The sequence below is a fragment of the Anopheles maculipalpis genome, chromosome 3RL (genome assembly GCF_943734695.1).
Source record: "Anopheles maculipalpis chromosome 3RL, idAnoMacuDA_375_x, whole genome shotgun sequence".
NCBI lineage: Eukaryota > Metazoa > Arthropoda > Insecta > Diptera > Culicidae > Anopheles > Anopheles maculipalpis.
The window spans coordinates 40,711,362-40,728,279 of NC_064872.1; the positions used below are offsets into that span (position 1 = coordinate 40,711,362).

General features: G+C 44.8%; 2 protein-coding genes across 2 annotated transcripts; one reads left to right on the plus strand and one right to left on the minus strand.

Moving 5' to 3' along the window:
- Window positions 1-783: 783 nt before the first annotated feature.
- LOC126560624 (uncharacterized) lies at window positions 784-10,584 on the plus strand. Its single transcript, XM_050216579.1, has one exon. The coding sequence runs from the start codon at window positions 784-786 to the stop codon at window positions 10,582-10,584; it is 9,801 nt and encodes a 3,266-aa protein (XP_050072536.1).
- A 1,547-nt stretch (window positions 10,585-12,131) lies between these two features.
- Window positions 12,132-16,645, minus strand: LOC126564253 (transmembrane 9 superfamily member 2). The gene is made up of 4 exons (XM_050221249.1): window positions 16,350-16,645; window positions 15,087-16,276; window positions 14,845-15,004; window positions 12,132-12,635 (listed from the first exon to the last, which is right to left on the minus strand). The coding sequence occupies exons 1-4, from the start codon at window positions 16,515-16,517 to the stop codon at window positions 12,132-12,134; spliced, it is 2,022 nt and encodes a 673-aa protein (XP_050077206.1). The 5' UTR covers window positions 16,518-16,645.
- Between the last annotated feature and the right edge of the window lie 273 nt (window positions 16,646-16,918).

Consider the following 16,918-nt stretch of genomic DNA (forward strand, 5'->3'; position numbering starts at 1 on the left):
ATTCGATCAAAAATGCTCGACAGAAAATTGTTGTCTACTGAATGAGAATATTCTACTTTGCATCTTATATACTTTATGAAAATCATCTACTAAAACGACACCGCGTTTACAACATGTGTTGATTCAATTGTTTATTATTAGCTCCTCCTATTGATTGTTTGTTCCTGATGTTTAATAGCACTATCAACAGTCAACAGTTTTGTAACCTGGGTTCCTTCAATATTTTTATAATAAGTTGTAGTACTATTTTCCTATTGAGCAACTTTCTTCTCTTACTATAAACATTGTGTAAGCTCAAGCCAAGCAAACAAACGCTCTAGTGTCATATACTATAAAAATGTTGAATCAAAACGATTGCAGTTCAGTAATTCTTTGGTATGGTTTCTCGATATATCTGCCACTTATCGATCCTAAAACACTTCATAAATACCCAACAGTATTCCAAAGCATCGTGTATTAACGTATCACATCATTTCAGCATATTGCATTTTGTGCTTTACCGTGTTAAAGATGGAGAAACGTCATAAATCATCTAAACATTACTCTTTCCAATTGCCCGTAAATTTGCTAACCACGGCTCATGTGCATGATGTTGTCGAGGTGAAAAAAGTGTCCAATAGTACCGTGTTTGTGCGTATAAATCGTGCCCTACTGATTTACGAACTGTCTGGTGGAAGTTACACACAAGTGCATGACAGAAAGGATTTCTTTGCTTCATCCACTAAGAACCTAAACTATCCGTGGGATGTGTATGAGCCATCGATGCTCGTACTTCGAAACGCAATGGGAATCGAGATTTATAAATGGGACGGTTCGAAACTAAAGCGCGAGTACAAGACATCATCGTTTCATGATTATTCGGGTTATGGTTTACCCAAAAACACGTTCCTCTTCGGTGAGGTATTTCCTGCTAAAAAACGCATTGGAATTATGTCGCGTCTCGACGGCGTCGTACAATTTCGCGCTCTGATCCTTGAGGAGTCAAAGTACGCTATCAAAGTGTTAAACAAATCTCCCGTTTTGGAAGCTGCCTGGACCGTTCCAACCAATGCGATAAGTTTGGTGGAACATTTGGATAGCAATGAACAGCTGGCAATCGCTCTACGCACCCAATCACAACTAAAACTGTTCCGTTTCGATAGCCAGTACACGCTGAAGCAACTAACGGCTGTAGAGGATTTTCCTCCCTTGGATAGCGAATATGACCGGATAATGTTTGCCAAGTTCAATCAAACAGCGTATAACGATCTGTTGCATTTTTCAACAGTTGGTCTAAATGTATATCGTTTCAATGAGACCACCTCAACGTTCCAGAGAATCTTCTACACAACGGCTTTTTCGAAACTACGTGGCTGGAATAGCCGTAGCGTGGAAGCGATTACATCAGTGGACGTTGACGGAGACGGTTACGACCAGTTAATCTACAGTGGACCACAAGGCTTATGCATTTTACGAGCTTATTCTACGCCTGCCGGTTTCGAACTCAGCAACGTATTCTCTGAAACAGTTGCTAATCAAACCGTACGTTATGCACCTCTGAAACTAGTTACAAATCATGCAGCTTCGAAAAATTTACAACTATTCCTACACACAACGAACGGGTTGGCCATAGTTGATACAAAGCTCTCGGACAATGATGAAGCAGTCAAACCTGCTGATGTACCAACACCGATCGAAGCTGATGTGAAGGAAAAGCCACCCATTACGATTCCGGAAATTGTTGCTAACCGATATCACGCTCGTTGGTTGCATGATCAGCTTGATATGAGTTCCGTACTGCATCCTATCAATCCTTATAATGGCGGTGTCGAGTTGATGCTACCGATAGTGGATATTCCCTCACCTTTCGGCATACCGATTAAGAAAATTATCCAATACAAACACGTAGATTACAACAACGAGCTCGGACGCGGTTGGTCTTTTCCGCTGGACTATATTACGCTGGATCGACAGAACAGCGCCTTTGTGCAAGACCACGAATATTCGCTACTGAAGGAAAATCAACGAATTATATTGAAGCAACAACCGAAAACACAGCACGACGATCAATCGCAATCGGAACTAATTACGTTCACAATCGACGGCTATCCGGACATTCAGATCGTTTACAATCCCAAGCGCAACTTCTGGAAGGTGACGATCGACAAGCGCATAATGACGTATGTAGCTATGCATAACTTTCAAACGTCGATCGTGTGCCCTATGTGGCCGTTGTGCGGAAGTGAATCACGCCAAACCCAAACATACCCTACGCGATGGCTTCTGAGTGAGGAAAAAATCGCTGATACAGAACACAAAGCGTTTTATTTCTACAATTTTATTAAAAACAACACAGACGTACGTCTGACTTCCATTAGCATGTCCGACGATTCACGGATAGAGTTGAGCTATAGCGCGAATCGCATTACGAAGCTATCCGTACTAGCCTTGCAGTACGCACAGTACCTTACCTTTCACTACAGTGACAACAACCAACAGAAGTTGCTGCAGGCGATAAAACAAAGTGACTACAGCGTGTTCGAGTTCGAGTACGATCAACAGTACCGACTGTCGAAAATTGTCTACCCAAACGAAGCCACATGGACCCCGGTGTACACTCAGATTCCCATCAATCCTACATCGCTCAAGAAAAGCATACCGATCGACTATGATGGTTCCATATACTACGGGCCGGACTATGTCGTTATTGTGGATGCAAATCTCACCGACGGACGGCTGGTACTGCACTTTCGAGGCCCGCTCGGTGAAAGAGGATCATGCAAAACGGATGCTATCGAAACGGTTTTCGCTTTGAACGACATCAAGCGATACGTGGTGCATGCGATCGAAAATTTACTCGTAGTGGTCGTTATCTACGATTCGTGCAAAGATATCGCCATTCTACACTTTACAGAGGATAGATGGCAACAACAAAAGTATTATGATCGCTTCCCACTGGATGGTACCGTTTCCGCCGGCAACACGTTTATTCTGCTTTCCGATCTGAAATCGTTACGCTTGGTGACGATCACCGCCGATCATCAGTTTAGCAATGTAGAGTTGCGCAATAATTTACCAACAAACTTTGCCGTCAAAGCGTTTCCCCACGGGTATGCAACTTACGCGCAAGAGCTTCAGATCTCCTTGCTACAGCCAAACGGAGAATGGTTGCATATTAAAGCTATTCCGGAGAATGTCAACTATTTCAAGGAGATCGATGATTTTATTTCCTCCTTTGCAATTAGCCAAGAATTAGCGCAGTCGATTCGGAAGGGCCTGGTTGCGGATATGCTGGGAAACTACCAACAAGCCATCATACTGAAAGCTCCAGTAATCCGAGCAGATGTGCTAGAAATTCATGTTCGCTTTTTCATGCTCAATCTTACTGAAACGGCAACAATCTTCGATTACTATACAACGAGAGTTCCTTATGCAGTCTTGACTAACCTCAACTACACGGTTAATACTGAAGAAGACGATCAGTTTGTACTAGGTTACCGATTGGAGAACAACAAGTACCATCTGTATGTGAAAAAATCTAGCGGTCCGCATGCAGTGGCGCTCAACGACTATCTTGCCGAGGCGAAAAAGCAAAGCAACGACATCTGGAACCAGGCCAAAAAAACTACCCGCGAAGAAAGTCAGCGCATTTATAAATCGGTCAAGGATGCGGTTGTATTCGCGATCGATCTGTCACAGTTTGGACTGCTCACCAACCAGGACGGTGTACTGGTCGGTAATCATAAAATAACGTACGATGGATTGCACTGGAACAAGCAGCATCTCGACGAGGACACGATACGGCTGCGTAAAGTGAACCAAACCTTAAATGCTGACTATCGGTTATACAAAGCTCACGCCAACGATACGTTCAAAATTGTTTCTGCCGTAAGCGGAGCGACCGTGTTTGACATGAACACTACCAAACCGGAAGAGATACAGCTTGTCGTGCCACACTACGTTCAGACGCAGCCGAAAGATCAACCGCTGAGCGTGTACTTTTTCGATAGAAAAGAAACGGTCACCTTTCCCGTCGAGGAAAAACTAAACCGGGCAAGCAATCAGATAGCACTCATCACGTCATACAGTCAAAAGGAAACGGAACAATCGTTGCTGTTTAGATGCGCAAAGTATTTTCTAAACCCGACCATCACTGCGCTGGGAAGTCAAACAATAACTTCGGTTGGTGAAACAAGCCGTACGACCGAGTACATCTATGACCCACGAGACCTACAGCTGTCCGTTGATGGAGCCATGTTTCGTAAAATCAAAATAGCTCCTGGCGCGAACAGAACTCGATTCGGTTGGTACGAACAGAGCATTGATCTCGATACAGGGAACACAGTAAGAAAAGCGTACGCTGCGGATGGTCAAGAGGTGCTGGACAGAAAGTTACGCGATCAGGAGGAAAAACGACAGCAATCCGAGAAACACCACATGCCAAAGCGCGACGAGCTTGAGCGAATGATTTTGGATGTTAACGAACGGGTACCGATAGTTGATTTGGGCCCTTACCGCCTGAAGGAAGAGATGGTATCCTACTATGGGTTTGAAAGTTACGAGAGGAACCTATTCGGTAAGGGGAAAAAATGGGAGTTTGACAGCAAATTGCTTCGAAGGGAGAACCACAATCGATTTTTGTCGTTAAATGAAGCTACGCAGAAACTAGTAGGTGAATTTGCGCCACTCGAGCCACATATGATGTTTGTGGTATCCTGCTGGTTACGTACGGCTTTACCACTCAAGATTGGCGATACTGTTGACGTCATGCGTGTGGATGTGATGGAAGCAAAGAAAGACAAGAAAACATTATCTTCTGAAACAGCTAAAGTAAAACAAATCATCGGAAAATGGTGCTATATTGAAAGCATCCTTGATACAACACACTATCCTGTCAATGCGAAACTTCAATTTGTCGTCACCGTAGCACCAACAGGTACGCATCCAACGATCGCGATCGATCATATACGTTTTTCGCCACTCAGCATGCCGTTTGAAGCTAAAATTTATGAACCTGGCCGAGGAGATGTAAGTGCAGTACTGGGTGCGTCCGGATTGATGAAACAATATTTCTACAACGGAAACGGCAAAAAGACGGCCATCTTTTCCGAGCACGGTTTAGTGCAGCAGTTTGTCACCGATTCGAAAGTGATGTACACTCGCCAGTTACACCGTAGGCCGTGTGTGGTGGAAATGAAACCCCGTACATCAGGATGGTTTGGGAAGAACGGGCTGCTCGGTATTTCCCATTGGGGTGGAAGTATTGCAAAAACATTCAACGGAAACTGGAGTACGCTGGCCCTACGTTTCCTGTATAGCCTTTCACCGCCCGACAAGTATTTACGATTCGTTTGGCGAACTAAAGAGTTCCAGCTACCGTGCCCTGCCGGTTCGCCTTGTCCGCAAATGCCGCAACGCGGTGAAATTCTCATATTTATTACACCCGTCCGAGTTTCCGTCTGGGTAGATGGATCCCTAACGCAAGAGACACTTCTCGAGCAGCATGTAAAAGATGTGCTGGAGCGAAGGTTCACCCTCTACCTTTCATCAACAACTCAGCTTTGGGAATTTATTGAAATGTACGATCCAACAGTCAAAGTTACTTACCACAGTTTAGCTGGTCAACCATCGCAGATACTGGAATATGTGGACCCTGCCACAATTCTGCTTCGTGAGATCCTTTATGATGAAATCGAACGACCAATCCTGCAAACGAAATGGACAAAAGTGCACAATGATACAGATGCTCACATGTTTGATTATTTTGATGATTTCATTCATACGTTCGACAACACGACGCTACAAATTTCTGGTCCGGTGGCTAATTTAAATCCGACCTGTGAAGGATTCCCTTACACACAAACCGTCTACGGGAACGACCCAACAGAAAACAAACGCATGCAAGGTTTGCCCGGGAAGGATTACACTATCGATGGGAAATATTCGCGAACGTACAGCTATGTCCCATTCAATTTCTTGCTCAGTAGTCTTTTCCCAGAAAAGGAAGGATTCGCACACAAAGTTGTACAACTTCCCGGTGGTGCCGTCAGAGTAATTGTTGAAAATCGAAAAGGTAAAAAAGTTGCCAAATATTCTAAGGTGGCTAATTACGAGCATCGGCTTAGTACGTGGCGGTATGGGAAGAATGACAAACTACAGCAAGAATTACCGCCCATGTATCACTATGAGGCACAAACATCAATAGCTCAACGGCTTGATTCGTTCTTTAGTACCAACTACACCGCCGAGCAGACGACATTACAGCAGCAATGGGAAGTTCGGTACGATTACGATGAAGCCAACAGGATGACCCGAAAGCGCACGCCGGATGGAGGAATTTTCCGATACCTGTACGATAGGCAGGGGATTCTCCGCATCAGCCTTCACAAAGATCACAACGAAACGCTTGATCGTGTGGTACACTTTACGTATCTTGCGGATGATAAAATTACTCGCGAAGCACTGGTCCAGCTCAATGAAACCGAATGTGAGGTGCTGGCAAACAGTGGAACAGCACCCAACTCTACCAACTTTATCGATACACTCTACGGAGAGCATGACAAAGATCCTAACATGCGTTATCGATCGACATTTTCCTCTAGACGCATAGATCAGGATCAAATGACCGAATTTATGGTGTTTGATCAAAACAAGAAAGTGCTGAGGAAGGTGTTTGTAGTCAACACGATCAACACGTCCTACTCGATCGACTATGAATATGAGAACGATAAGCTACGATCAGTGAAGTATCCTATCGGCGCTGGTGATGAACCGTTTACATTTATCTACGACCGCAACGGACGTGGAGATATTACATCAATTAGGGAATCAGCTATGGTAGAGCCAATGTTTGAGTTTGCGTACAATGCAGATGGCATGGTGGAGGCGATGAAAGTACGAACCGACGCGAAGCACACGTTCCAGCGCAACTTTACCTACAACCAGCCGGGATTTTTGGTGAAACTCGAAGATGACTACTTGTCCGAAAGCGTTAGTTATCTGGAAACTGATTCTTATGGGCAGGATTCCTACACCCCCATCTACGAGGGTCTCATATCGAGGACATTGTTCACTGCTCACTGGAAAAATTCAACTAGCCCGATGCGCAACGGTATCTATCCGGAATACTTCATTAAGCACAACATCATGGACCAAAAACGGGCAGCGCTTTGTCACGAAACGTTGCAGCGAGCAGGTTACATAGATAAAAGCAATCTTGTAACGAAAACGTTCTACGGGGAGCAGGATGACGATCTACCATTTGTGTGCGGAAAACGAGCTACACTGAGACATCTTTCGGGAGTATTGAGTAGCAAAAGTTTCCCCTACCAGTACGGTCACCGTTATGACTACGACGATCATGATCAGTTGATTAAGGCGAAATATTTTCATGGAGTCCATGAGATGGCTCTTTCCCCACTGACGCATCGGAGCTTCTCGAAAGAAATAAAAGGAATTGACGAAGCGACATCCCAAAAAATTTGGGATGCGTTGCGCACAAATTCATTCCTAACGATGGATTGCACCAATCCTAATTTATGTCACGGACGCGAAGGAACGAAATCCATTTTTAGCAACTTCATTCAACAACATCGTTACAGCCATCACTTGAAAACGATGTTAGCGAAGGCAATATCGCAACGAAAAGCTTTAAATGCGAACGATTTTGAACAGAAATGTAAGCGATGGATCAAAGGATCGAATATGATAATGGGGATGTGCACCCAACTCCAGCAATCATTAAGTAGTCAACAAATTCTTGGCACCAATGTGAAAAACCCTCTTTCTTCGTTGAATCCGGAGTTTATAAATGCTTTAAAACGATATGAGAGCAATATACCGGATATTGTTGGTGTGCTTACTCACCACTTTGCGACAGCTTTGGGACGTTCGGCCGCAGATGTGCAGTCGTACGAAATCGATGCAAACGGGAATCATCGGATGTTTTACACGGGATTCTCTCGGTATCGGTTAGAGTACCGTCCAGGAACGAATCAGATCACCAAACTGTATCGCCAACAGTTTGACCGTGTTCAGCGTACGGAAGAACAATTCAACATGGTACACGATAGTGACGGAGCCGTCATTCAGGCAGAACACAAAGGTATTAAGCACATGGAGTACGATAAGTTGTTGCATCGGGTCAGTAAAATAGAGATGATGGACGAACGGAAGCTGATTTATCAGTACGATGTGCGCGGAGAGCGTACCTTCAAGCAGGTGCTGGATAAGGATGGAAAGGTTATAAGTGAGAAGTATTACATACGCGATGCAAACGGTTTGGTGTTGATGGACATGGATATGACCTACCTAACGATGGCTCAACCACCCGATGTTCGGGTGACGAGTTACATATACAAGGATCAGCAGCTGATTGGGTTCCTTCGTAATGATAAGATGTACGCAGTGATCACGGATCATGAAGGATCTGTCCGGTTGGTGGTAAAAGATGGTGAAGTAGTTGCGGCTTATGATTATCTTCCCTATGGGCAATTATTTCGACGTTTCGGGACCGATTTCGATGGGCAGCTTTCGTATCTGTACACTGGTCAGGAGTGGGAACCAGAAACTGGCTTGTACAACTATCGCGCACGGCTGTACGATCCCGACATTGGAAGGTTTTACCAGATGGATCCGAAGGAACAGTACCCGAGCCCGTACGTGTACGCCGGTAATTCACCCGTTTCTCTGATCGATCCCGACGGCGAGCTAGCTTTCGCAATCAGCTGCATCATAATGGCCATTATTGGAGCTTATATCGGTGCTGCTTCAGCAGCCAAATCCTGGAATCCGCTGGAATGGAACTGGAAGTCCAAATCACTTTGGTTGGGATTGATTTGTGGAGCCTTGACCGGTATTTCCATCCCCTACAACATGACGGCATCGATTGCCTACTTCGTCGGGATGGGTCTATCGCTGTCCGCGTCGATCGGTGTCATGATCGGTTCGGGCATAACGTTCGGATACTTTGCTTTGGCCGCATCGAGCGGTTCCTGGGATCCACGAAACTTTGATTTTACAAGTCCCGGCACATGGAATGCACTGCTCGGTGGCATTGCTACGTCAGCCTTCATCGTAACGAATCCCAACACGCTGATCAGCACGTTCCGTTCCCTTACAACCGCTCTCGGCCGAGCGCTGTTTGTCGTTTCGCACGTGTCAATTACGGTTTCGTTTGCCTACTTGTTCGGTGCGCTCAAGATGGGCGGTGAGTTTGACGTACGGAAATGGGACTTTACCGACCCGGGACTGTACTACAGCATGTTTGATGCTTACATTACGGCATCGTTTACAACGGTGATCGTTCGCAACTTACCGGGAACGATTAAAAAGTACGGCAAAAAGATAGAAGCCGGACTTGACCGGCTAGCCGAGACAGAAGTATACTTCCGGGCGAAGCGTCTCATGCGAGGCGATTGGTCCAGCAAGCTCTCCAACGCCCGCTTCTTTCTGGCAGCCAATGCTCAAGCTATCGGGAACTTACAACGCGGCATAATACCGATCGCATTCTACACCTTCTTCGTGACACTGCGTATGGCGGACAGCTACGAGAAGAGTGCGATACCAGGATTTTCGGTATTTTTGCAGATTCTTCAAACGGCAGTCTTGACAAAAGGATTCACAAATCGCGTAGTGAAACCGCTGATGCCGAACCGAATCAACGCGCCACTAGCACAACGATTGGAGGCACCGCACGCTGACCCGACCATACGGTACAGTTCTTCGGGAGCCGACTGTTTGAGAAATATGTTCCACACACTTCACATTCCGTTCGAATGGTTCTTTTCACACGCGGAAAACACTCAGCACTACCGGGACTATCCTGCAGCGAACGCGGTCGACAACTACAGCACACACTACCGGCCAACGTCAAAGCATCATGGCACAATCGAGAACTGTCACACGATGACGGATCAAAATGGCGGTGTCCTAGGCAACTACGTTAATTGCTATTCGCATCGCTCGTTTGTAACTGTTCATCCCAAGGATGATGCCGTACTTGAATCGCACGATCTCTATCGACGCTGTCTACCACTAACTTACAATGGTATGCCAGCAATCTCGTGTGATGGCCAACATTCCACACTACTTGCTGTACAGCTAGAATCACCCAACATGTTTGCGTATGTTGACGGTTGGTTGATGCTAGTACGAGTTGCCCCTGCAGCCATACGGGAAGCAAAGCGTATCTTTCAAAATCTGTTTTGTACATCGAAGGAACCGGCTGAAAAGTGTGCCGGTATCAAAGAATCAATGGAAAAATCAATCTTTAATTTGCAGACTTTGTACAATGACTCTAAAACCAACGGTTGGAATATGGATTGGTTCGGTACCATGTTAAGTGATCTGGAGGAAGATGTGGAAGAATATTTCGAATACGGACGCGGTAACGGACACATACTAGCGGAACGTTTGACAGCACTGTATGCCGATGCGGAGGAAGAGATCGAACTGCGCCAAACGAGCAAAGTGTTAGGGAACATCCTTTCTGGTAACGCGAATACTATGCGATCGTGCGAGGTTGACTTTGTTCATGGAAGTATCGGCAATAGCAGTAGCAGTTGCTACGTTCGTTGTACGAACCTTTATCCATCATCGATCTAAAGCTCCGAATGGGTGAAAGAAATAGGGCAACCTCATACAAACATGACACTAATAAACAGTTCCTGTGTACTGATCATACTGTACAGTATTTGTCTTCTTTCTGCCTTTCTCCGATATCCCCGTAAATGAAATACTCTGTTGGATTTTATTGGCTTTACGATAGTATCATTATAATTAATTTTTTTTATTAATCATGCCCTTCTGTGTTTAAGTTTACTGTTTCATCACATCATCCACATCGATTCACGGCCGATCGAGCGATCCTTGTTGTTGAGGTGCGAAAGTTGCGCTTCATCCACTCAAAAAAACAAACAAACACGCACACACACATAGAGTTTTATCCTCTTGTTTTCCGATTTACAGTTTTTTTTTCATTCTAATTGTTTCAAATATTATTATTCTCTTCTGTTTCTGTTCTTCTATTATGTTGTTCTGTACTCCATTTCTCACTGCACGACATTGGATTTAATAAGGGAACGGAAGAAATAATTCTTATAAATAATTTACGCAGCGAAATAAAAAAATGTGCGGAAAATTAGTGCCGTGTGGCGGTGTGTGTGTGTGTCGTTTTTTGTGTAAACACGATATTCATTCTCTACTTTGTGTATTCTTTCGATCGCTTGTCTGAGCTCCTTCATCCCTCCCTCCTTCACCGCCCTAATACTCTCGCTCATCGCGTGACACGATTTCTAACCTAGTATTTGGAAAAGAGGACATATGAAGTTGTACATAAGAATTGGTGTGCTGCTGCTGTTGGACAAAACACTACTGCGCCACTACACAGTACCCGAGTTTCGGTTCCGGTTCAGAGCTTGACCACGGGATAAGTGTAATGAGTGGTAAGATTTTTTTTTTTGGAGGACAGGAAAAAGAATACAGCGCTAATCTAATTGCAGCTATGCCAGCAGTTCACGTTATTTCTGTCAATTATAACTAAGCCGGAAAAAGGAATCTCCGGCTCACGCGATACAATAATAAACAATAAATTGGAATTCTAACAAACAAAATTACAGCATAATGCTATCCTGCACTTATCTTTCCCTTTTCCGATACGAAATCGAGACACACACAGACACACTGTTATGTTGCACAGACACAAACACCCCACACCGAATCAAACCATTTACAAACTACTCTCATCGTCAAAACATTTCATTCCAATTTTGCGCGATTAAATCATCTGCCTGCGTCACAAAAAAAGGTAAAATATAGGGTATAGTTTGTTGATAATTTAGTTGCTGCAGTGTATTGTCGGTATTGCGCCCCTGCTACTTAGTTCCCTACAAAACATCGCGCGCATGAACGTTGTAAATGGGTTTGTGCCGCACATAATGCTGAACGTTGTTGTGTTCTGTCTGTTTGATCCAGATATGTGGTACATATACTACAACGAAATCCAATCGGAGGGAAAAGTAACGATAAAATTAAATGAAGGCAAATACAAAGCACAGGGACTACTGTACGTGTCGAAAGACGGAGGTCACACCTACCGCAGCGGAAAGTGACCGCCCAACTTACACACAGCAAAAGGTAAGGGCGCACTGCTTTTAATCCACTTTTACCACGCTGTAGATTTTGCGGATAAACCAAAAGCAGGCAAAGAACCCTATCGAACCAGTTAGCAAGAAGAACAAAAACACCATGATAAGCGTGTAGCCAAAGTACAGGAAAGTCGAGGCAGCATCTTCGATCTGTAGCTTCGTGGCAAAATAGTGACAGCAGTACACGAACAGATAGACGGCGGTAAATCCAGACGTTAGGAACGATCGCCACCACCAGTGATAGTCTTCTGCACACAGATGGAAGTAGCACAGCAGAATCGTCGTCTCCGAGCAGGTGATCACGAGGATCAAGAACACCAGAAACAGGAAGCCAAACATGTAGTACATCTGGCTTGACCACAGTGAGTTCAGGATGAAGAACAACTGAATGAAGATACAACCAAACGGTAGCACACCGCCCATAATGATGCCCGGGATCGGTTGGGTGTAGATGGATTGATCCGGAATCTGGCGTGGAATCTGATTCGTTCGCACAGGATGCTCCAAGGACTGCGGAAGGAAGCAACATAAAAGATTAGTTAGTGGGGGTTAGTTAGCAGATCGTTGATAGTCATTAATCTAGTTTAGTTCGAGTTTTATAGTGTGTGGCAAGCAAAATTCGAAAAATGCGTGATCTTAGAGTAGGTTTACGTTTCTAGATGGATGCCAACATGACTAGCGGATCTTACCGCGGAACCGCTGTCTTACTTCGTAGCCTTTATGCTTTCCTCAGAGGTCGAAGTTCTTTCGGGTCCTTTTTTCATATTTCTATATATTCCTTCAGGCCGTATGCACGGCCATTGCAGCTCAATCTTTCTGGTATCTTTCTGACGCAATGCACGATGATAAAATGATCATGTTGACCACCCAGATCGACCCAATATATTAAAAAAAATCATTTAAATTTTCGATTTAAATGAAAATTTAAATTTAAAATTTGATTTAAATGAAAGCAGGCTTTGACAGCCTGCTAGGTCACACCGGACATGGATTGGCTAACTAGTAGCTTAATAGATTGGCTGCTACCACGTAGTTGGATATTTAGTACTCTCAGTAAAGTGGAACGGTCATGGTGGTATTTAAATTCCCGTCATGCCTTTTGAAGATTTGCGCCGCAGTCGCCTCACCAGATTAGTGACGGGATCTCTGGAGTGGTGTAATGAAACCACTCCGACTCCGACGTGTAAAATCCGTAGTCAACTCCGGAGTTTTTAAGAACACCCTTTCGCATGGGACAAAGGTGCCTGGCACTAGAATACTTTTGGGCTAACATTCTAACAATATGGTACATTTATGGCATTTTAAACTTTGGTATAGACGTTGATAATGAACGGGTTTGTGTAAATGCGGAATTACTCCAGCATCGACAGAGATTTCGTTTTCGATTTTGGATCCGAAGTAAAAACAACTACCTGCAATTGATTCCTTAGCGCACTCCGGATTACTCCCGAGTAAATTCCGGATTACTTCAGAGTAATTCCGGAGTTACTACGGGAAAAATAAGGTTTTAGCCATCACTACACCAGACCAATAATCAATTTTCATTGGGAAACAGAATATTTTGTTTGGTTTTAAAGCTTCGTTTTTGTCTGAGATTCGGGAAGGTTTACGAACTGCTCCAGGTCATTTTCAGCCCATCTACATCGAAAAAAGGCGTGATAGCCCCAAACTGAAATAAAGTAAAGTGTTGCGCGCAAAACAAAGATCGGGATATTGGATTCTCGTCCCAGGAGACGGTAGTTTTAGTCCGAAGAAGAAAGCCGTAATTGTGTGATGAATTCGATGGTTCGATGGAAGATCGGTTCTATTTTCACATAATTGGCAATAAAGTCTGCTGTCTTCACCGCAACGATGAAACAACCTATTCAGCATGAATCATATAAATCTATTAGTCAGCAGACAAAATTTGAAATTCTATATGACGGCAAAAATTGTTAAGGAACTCGTTCAGAAATATGCGCATTCATAGCAGGGTACCCAGCCGTATCGAAAACTGCACTTTGTGAATGCCGAATATACACATTCCCGAATCTACAACATCTTGGCACTATTGGACAACAATCAGGGCATCGAAAGAAAGTTCAAAGAAAGCCGAAGAGGTAGACAAAGGGAAAAGGGTGCTACATCGCTGAGTGCGCTTTGCCATGAGGTCGCTGCAATCGGCCAAACAGTGAAAAAGTCCCTGGCGTTCACTGCGAATGATTAAGATGAAGATGAAGAACACAATTTTCTCGGTGAAACCCGATGAGACGGTGGTGTTAGATGCCGAAGCCTATCGCACCCTGGATGGCAATGACTTTCAGGATACTTAATATTTTACTTCCCCCACCAAAGAAGTGAACTCCAAGCTGAACTTTATTTCACATACCAAGTTACCCAAGAAACTGCTGCGTTGGTTACCAATCAGCGAGAAGGGGATGTCAAAGTCGGTCTTTTTTCGCTCCGCATTGACCATGCACGGGGAGATTTATAGTACAAAATGCATGCCATCAAGAAACAACATAGGGAGAACACCAGTTGGAGGAGAAGCCGGCTAAACATTGATATCATACCTAAATCGACTAACCTACCCAATGCCCGTCAGCTGCATCCTATCGACAATTTCTGTGCCAATTTGATGCATGCGATCCATTCTAACAATTTTTTCGTGTAAATTCAGGAGGGATAAATCAAAACGATAAAGTACTACAAAACACATGCCTGTGCTATGATTACTCACCCTCTTCCGGAAACCAAAGTACGCTCCAACAAACGTAAGCGGAACGGAAACACCGAACCAAAGGGCAAGCAGCGCAATCAGAGTCGAAAAGGGAACGGCACCCGAACTTCCTTTGCTCCACAGTATCAAGTTCATCACGAAAAACAGCCCAAACACGACGCTGAAAAAGGCGAAACAAGTAGTTTAAACTCATTTATAAATTCGTTTTTAAAACAGGAAAAAGACTAATTTAGCTTACTTACCCTGGGCACAACATGGAGGTCAGCAGCACATTGCTCTTCCATTTGATACCGCCAAAGCTCTTGTAGATGCGAGCCGAAACATAACCAGCCGGTGTGCCGAGTAGCACAAACAGTACCATAGCACACGTCATCAAAGCACCACGATTGGCCGGTGAAAGAAATCCGAGACACGCGAAAGCGAGCGTGACTAAAGTCATGCAAAACACTTGTATACCCGAGCCAAGGAATACGGACAGCAGCATGCCCTTGCGCGGTGGCCGAAACACGTCCCCGTGCACCAGCTTCCAGCCAAACTCTTCCTGTGCATCCTCACCGGAATCCATCTGATTATACCGTGCGATGTCCTTGTGCAGCGTTCGGAGCATTATCATCGCCACCATGCCGGACAGGAACAGTACGATTACGAGCGAGTTTAAAATGCTAAACCACTGGATATTGGTGTGCGGCATCGACTCGAGAATGTAATCCCACCGTGAGGACCACTTAATTTTGTTGTTCTGCGTAAAGTGTACCGAGTACGTGTAGACAATGTCCAGCGTTTGACCGTTCGGTAGTGCGCTGGATTGAATCTCGATCGGTTCCTTACTGTCGCAGTTCAGCTCGTTCGGGTCTTTGTGATTAATGGACGATGGAACCACCTTTACCGAGATGATACGCCCACCATTCTGCTTAAACGCGACACCCCACTCCTCGGTAGCACCGCTGTGGTACGTTATGGTCAGATCGACGTGGTTGAACGGATAATAATACCCGGCACGATTATAATTAGGATTGGTAATGCAGCCTTCTTCCCCGTCCGGATGTCGGCGTACGAGACATCCCATCGGGAATCCGGTACTGCAGTATTGGCGCTCGTTTTCCAACGGATAGCACCAGGTAACAGGCATGTTATCTACTATCCAATGGTGCTGATAGTTTAAACTCATACCCTTCTTCAACACCATCAACCGATGATCACTGTCCGGATCACCACCCTTGTAGTGTTTTACGCATGCTTTCGCACACTTCACGTCCTCGAGGAATTGAATTTTGTACGGCCCAGGTCGGATGCGTTCGCCAAACACTACCTGGCCGAGATTTTCTACCGGTGAGTTTGCTTCATCGATTGGACAAAAATCGAAGTGATGATACTCGTACGGAATTACCGATTCCTCCGTATTTAGTCGATTCACATACAATGTTACCTCGGACTGGAAAAATTCAATAAAGGGCCATTAGCAAAGGAAAGAAAAAACATTCTTCTATCGTTCCTTCCCTTCTTACCTTGCACGATTTTTGCATCTCTGATTTGCGACAATAGTTCACCGGTGCCAACCCGGGAAGGTAGAAGGCTTCCACTGATGCCACCGTCATGAGGAGGCAAACAATTGGAAGGAAACCGACGGCAACGGTTCCCCTCATTCTGCTGCTGACAGAACTGTGTCTCGTCATAATGTTTTTTTGGTGTTGTTACTTCGATATCGCTGCACCGGATGCAGCGCACACACTCAAATTCACTCACACACAGCCAGACACAGTTCTACGCACTGCCTGCTCGGCCCACTAGGAATGTCTTTACTGGAGATGTGTTGTTTTTTTCACTTTTCTATCTCGAATCGCTTTCGTACCGGTCGTACCGCTTCTTGCGCCACACAGTTACAGAACGTATCGTCCCGCGCGGCACACAATTCTTTCCACACTGTATCGCCACAGCCCATCAGATTCTTCCGGTAGCGATGTGCTAAGCCCGAAATAAAAGCAAATAACAAACAGATTAGTCAGAAAATTGTAATAATATGCACTATTCTTTTTTACTTTTTTGCGATGACGACAACTTCGTCTTCGCCGCTGTT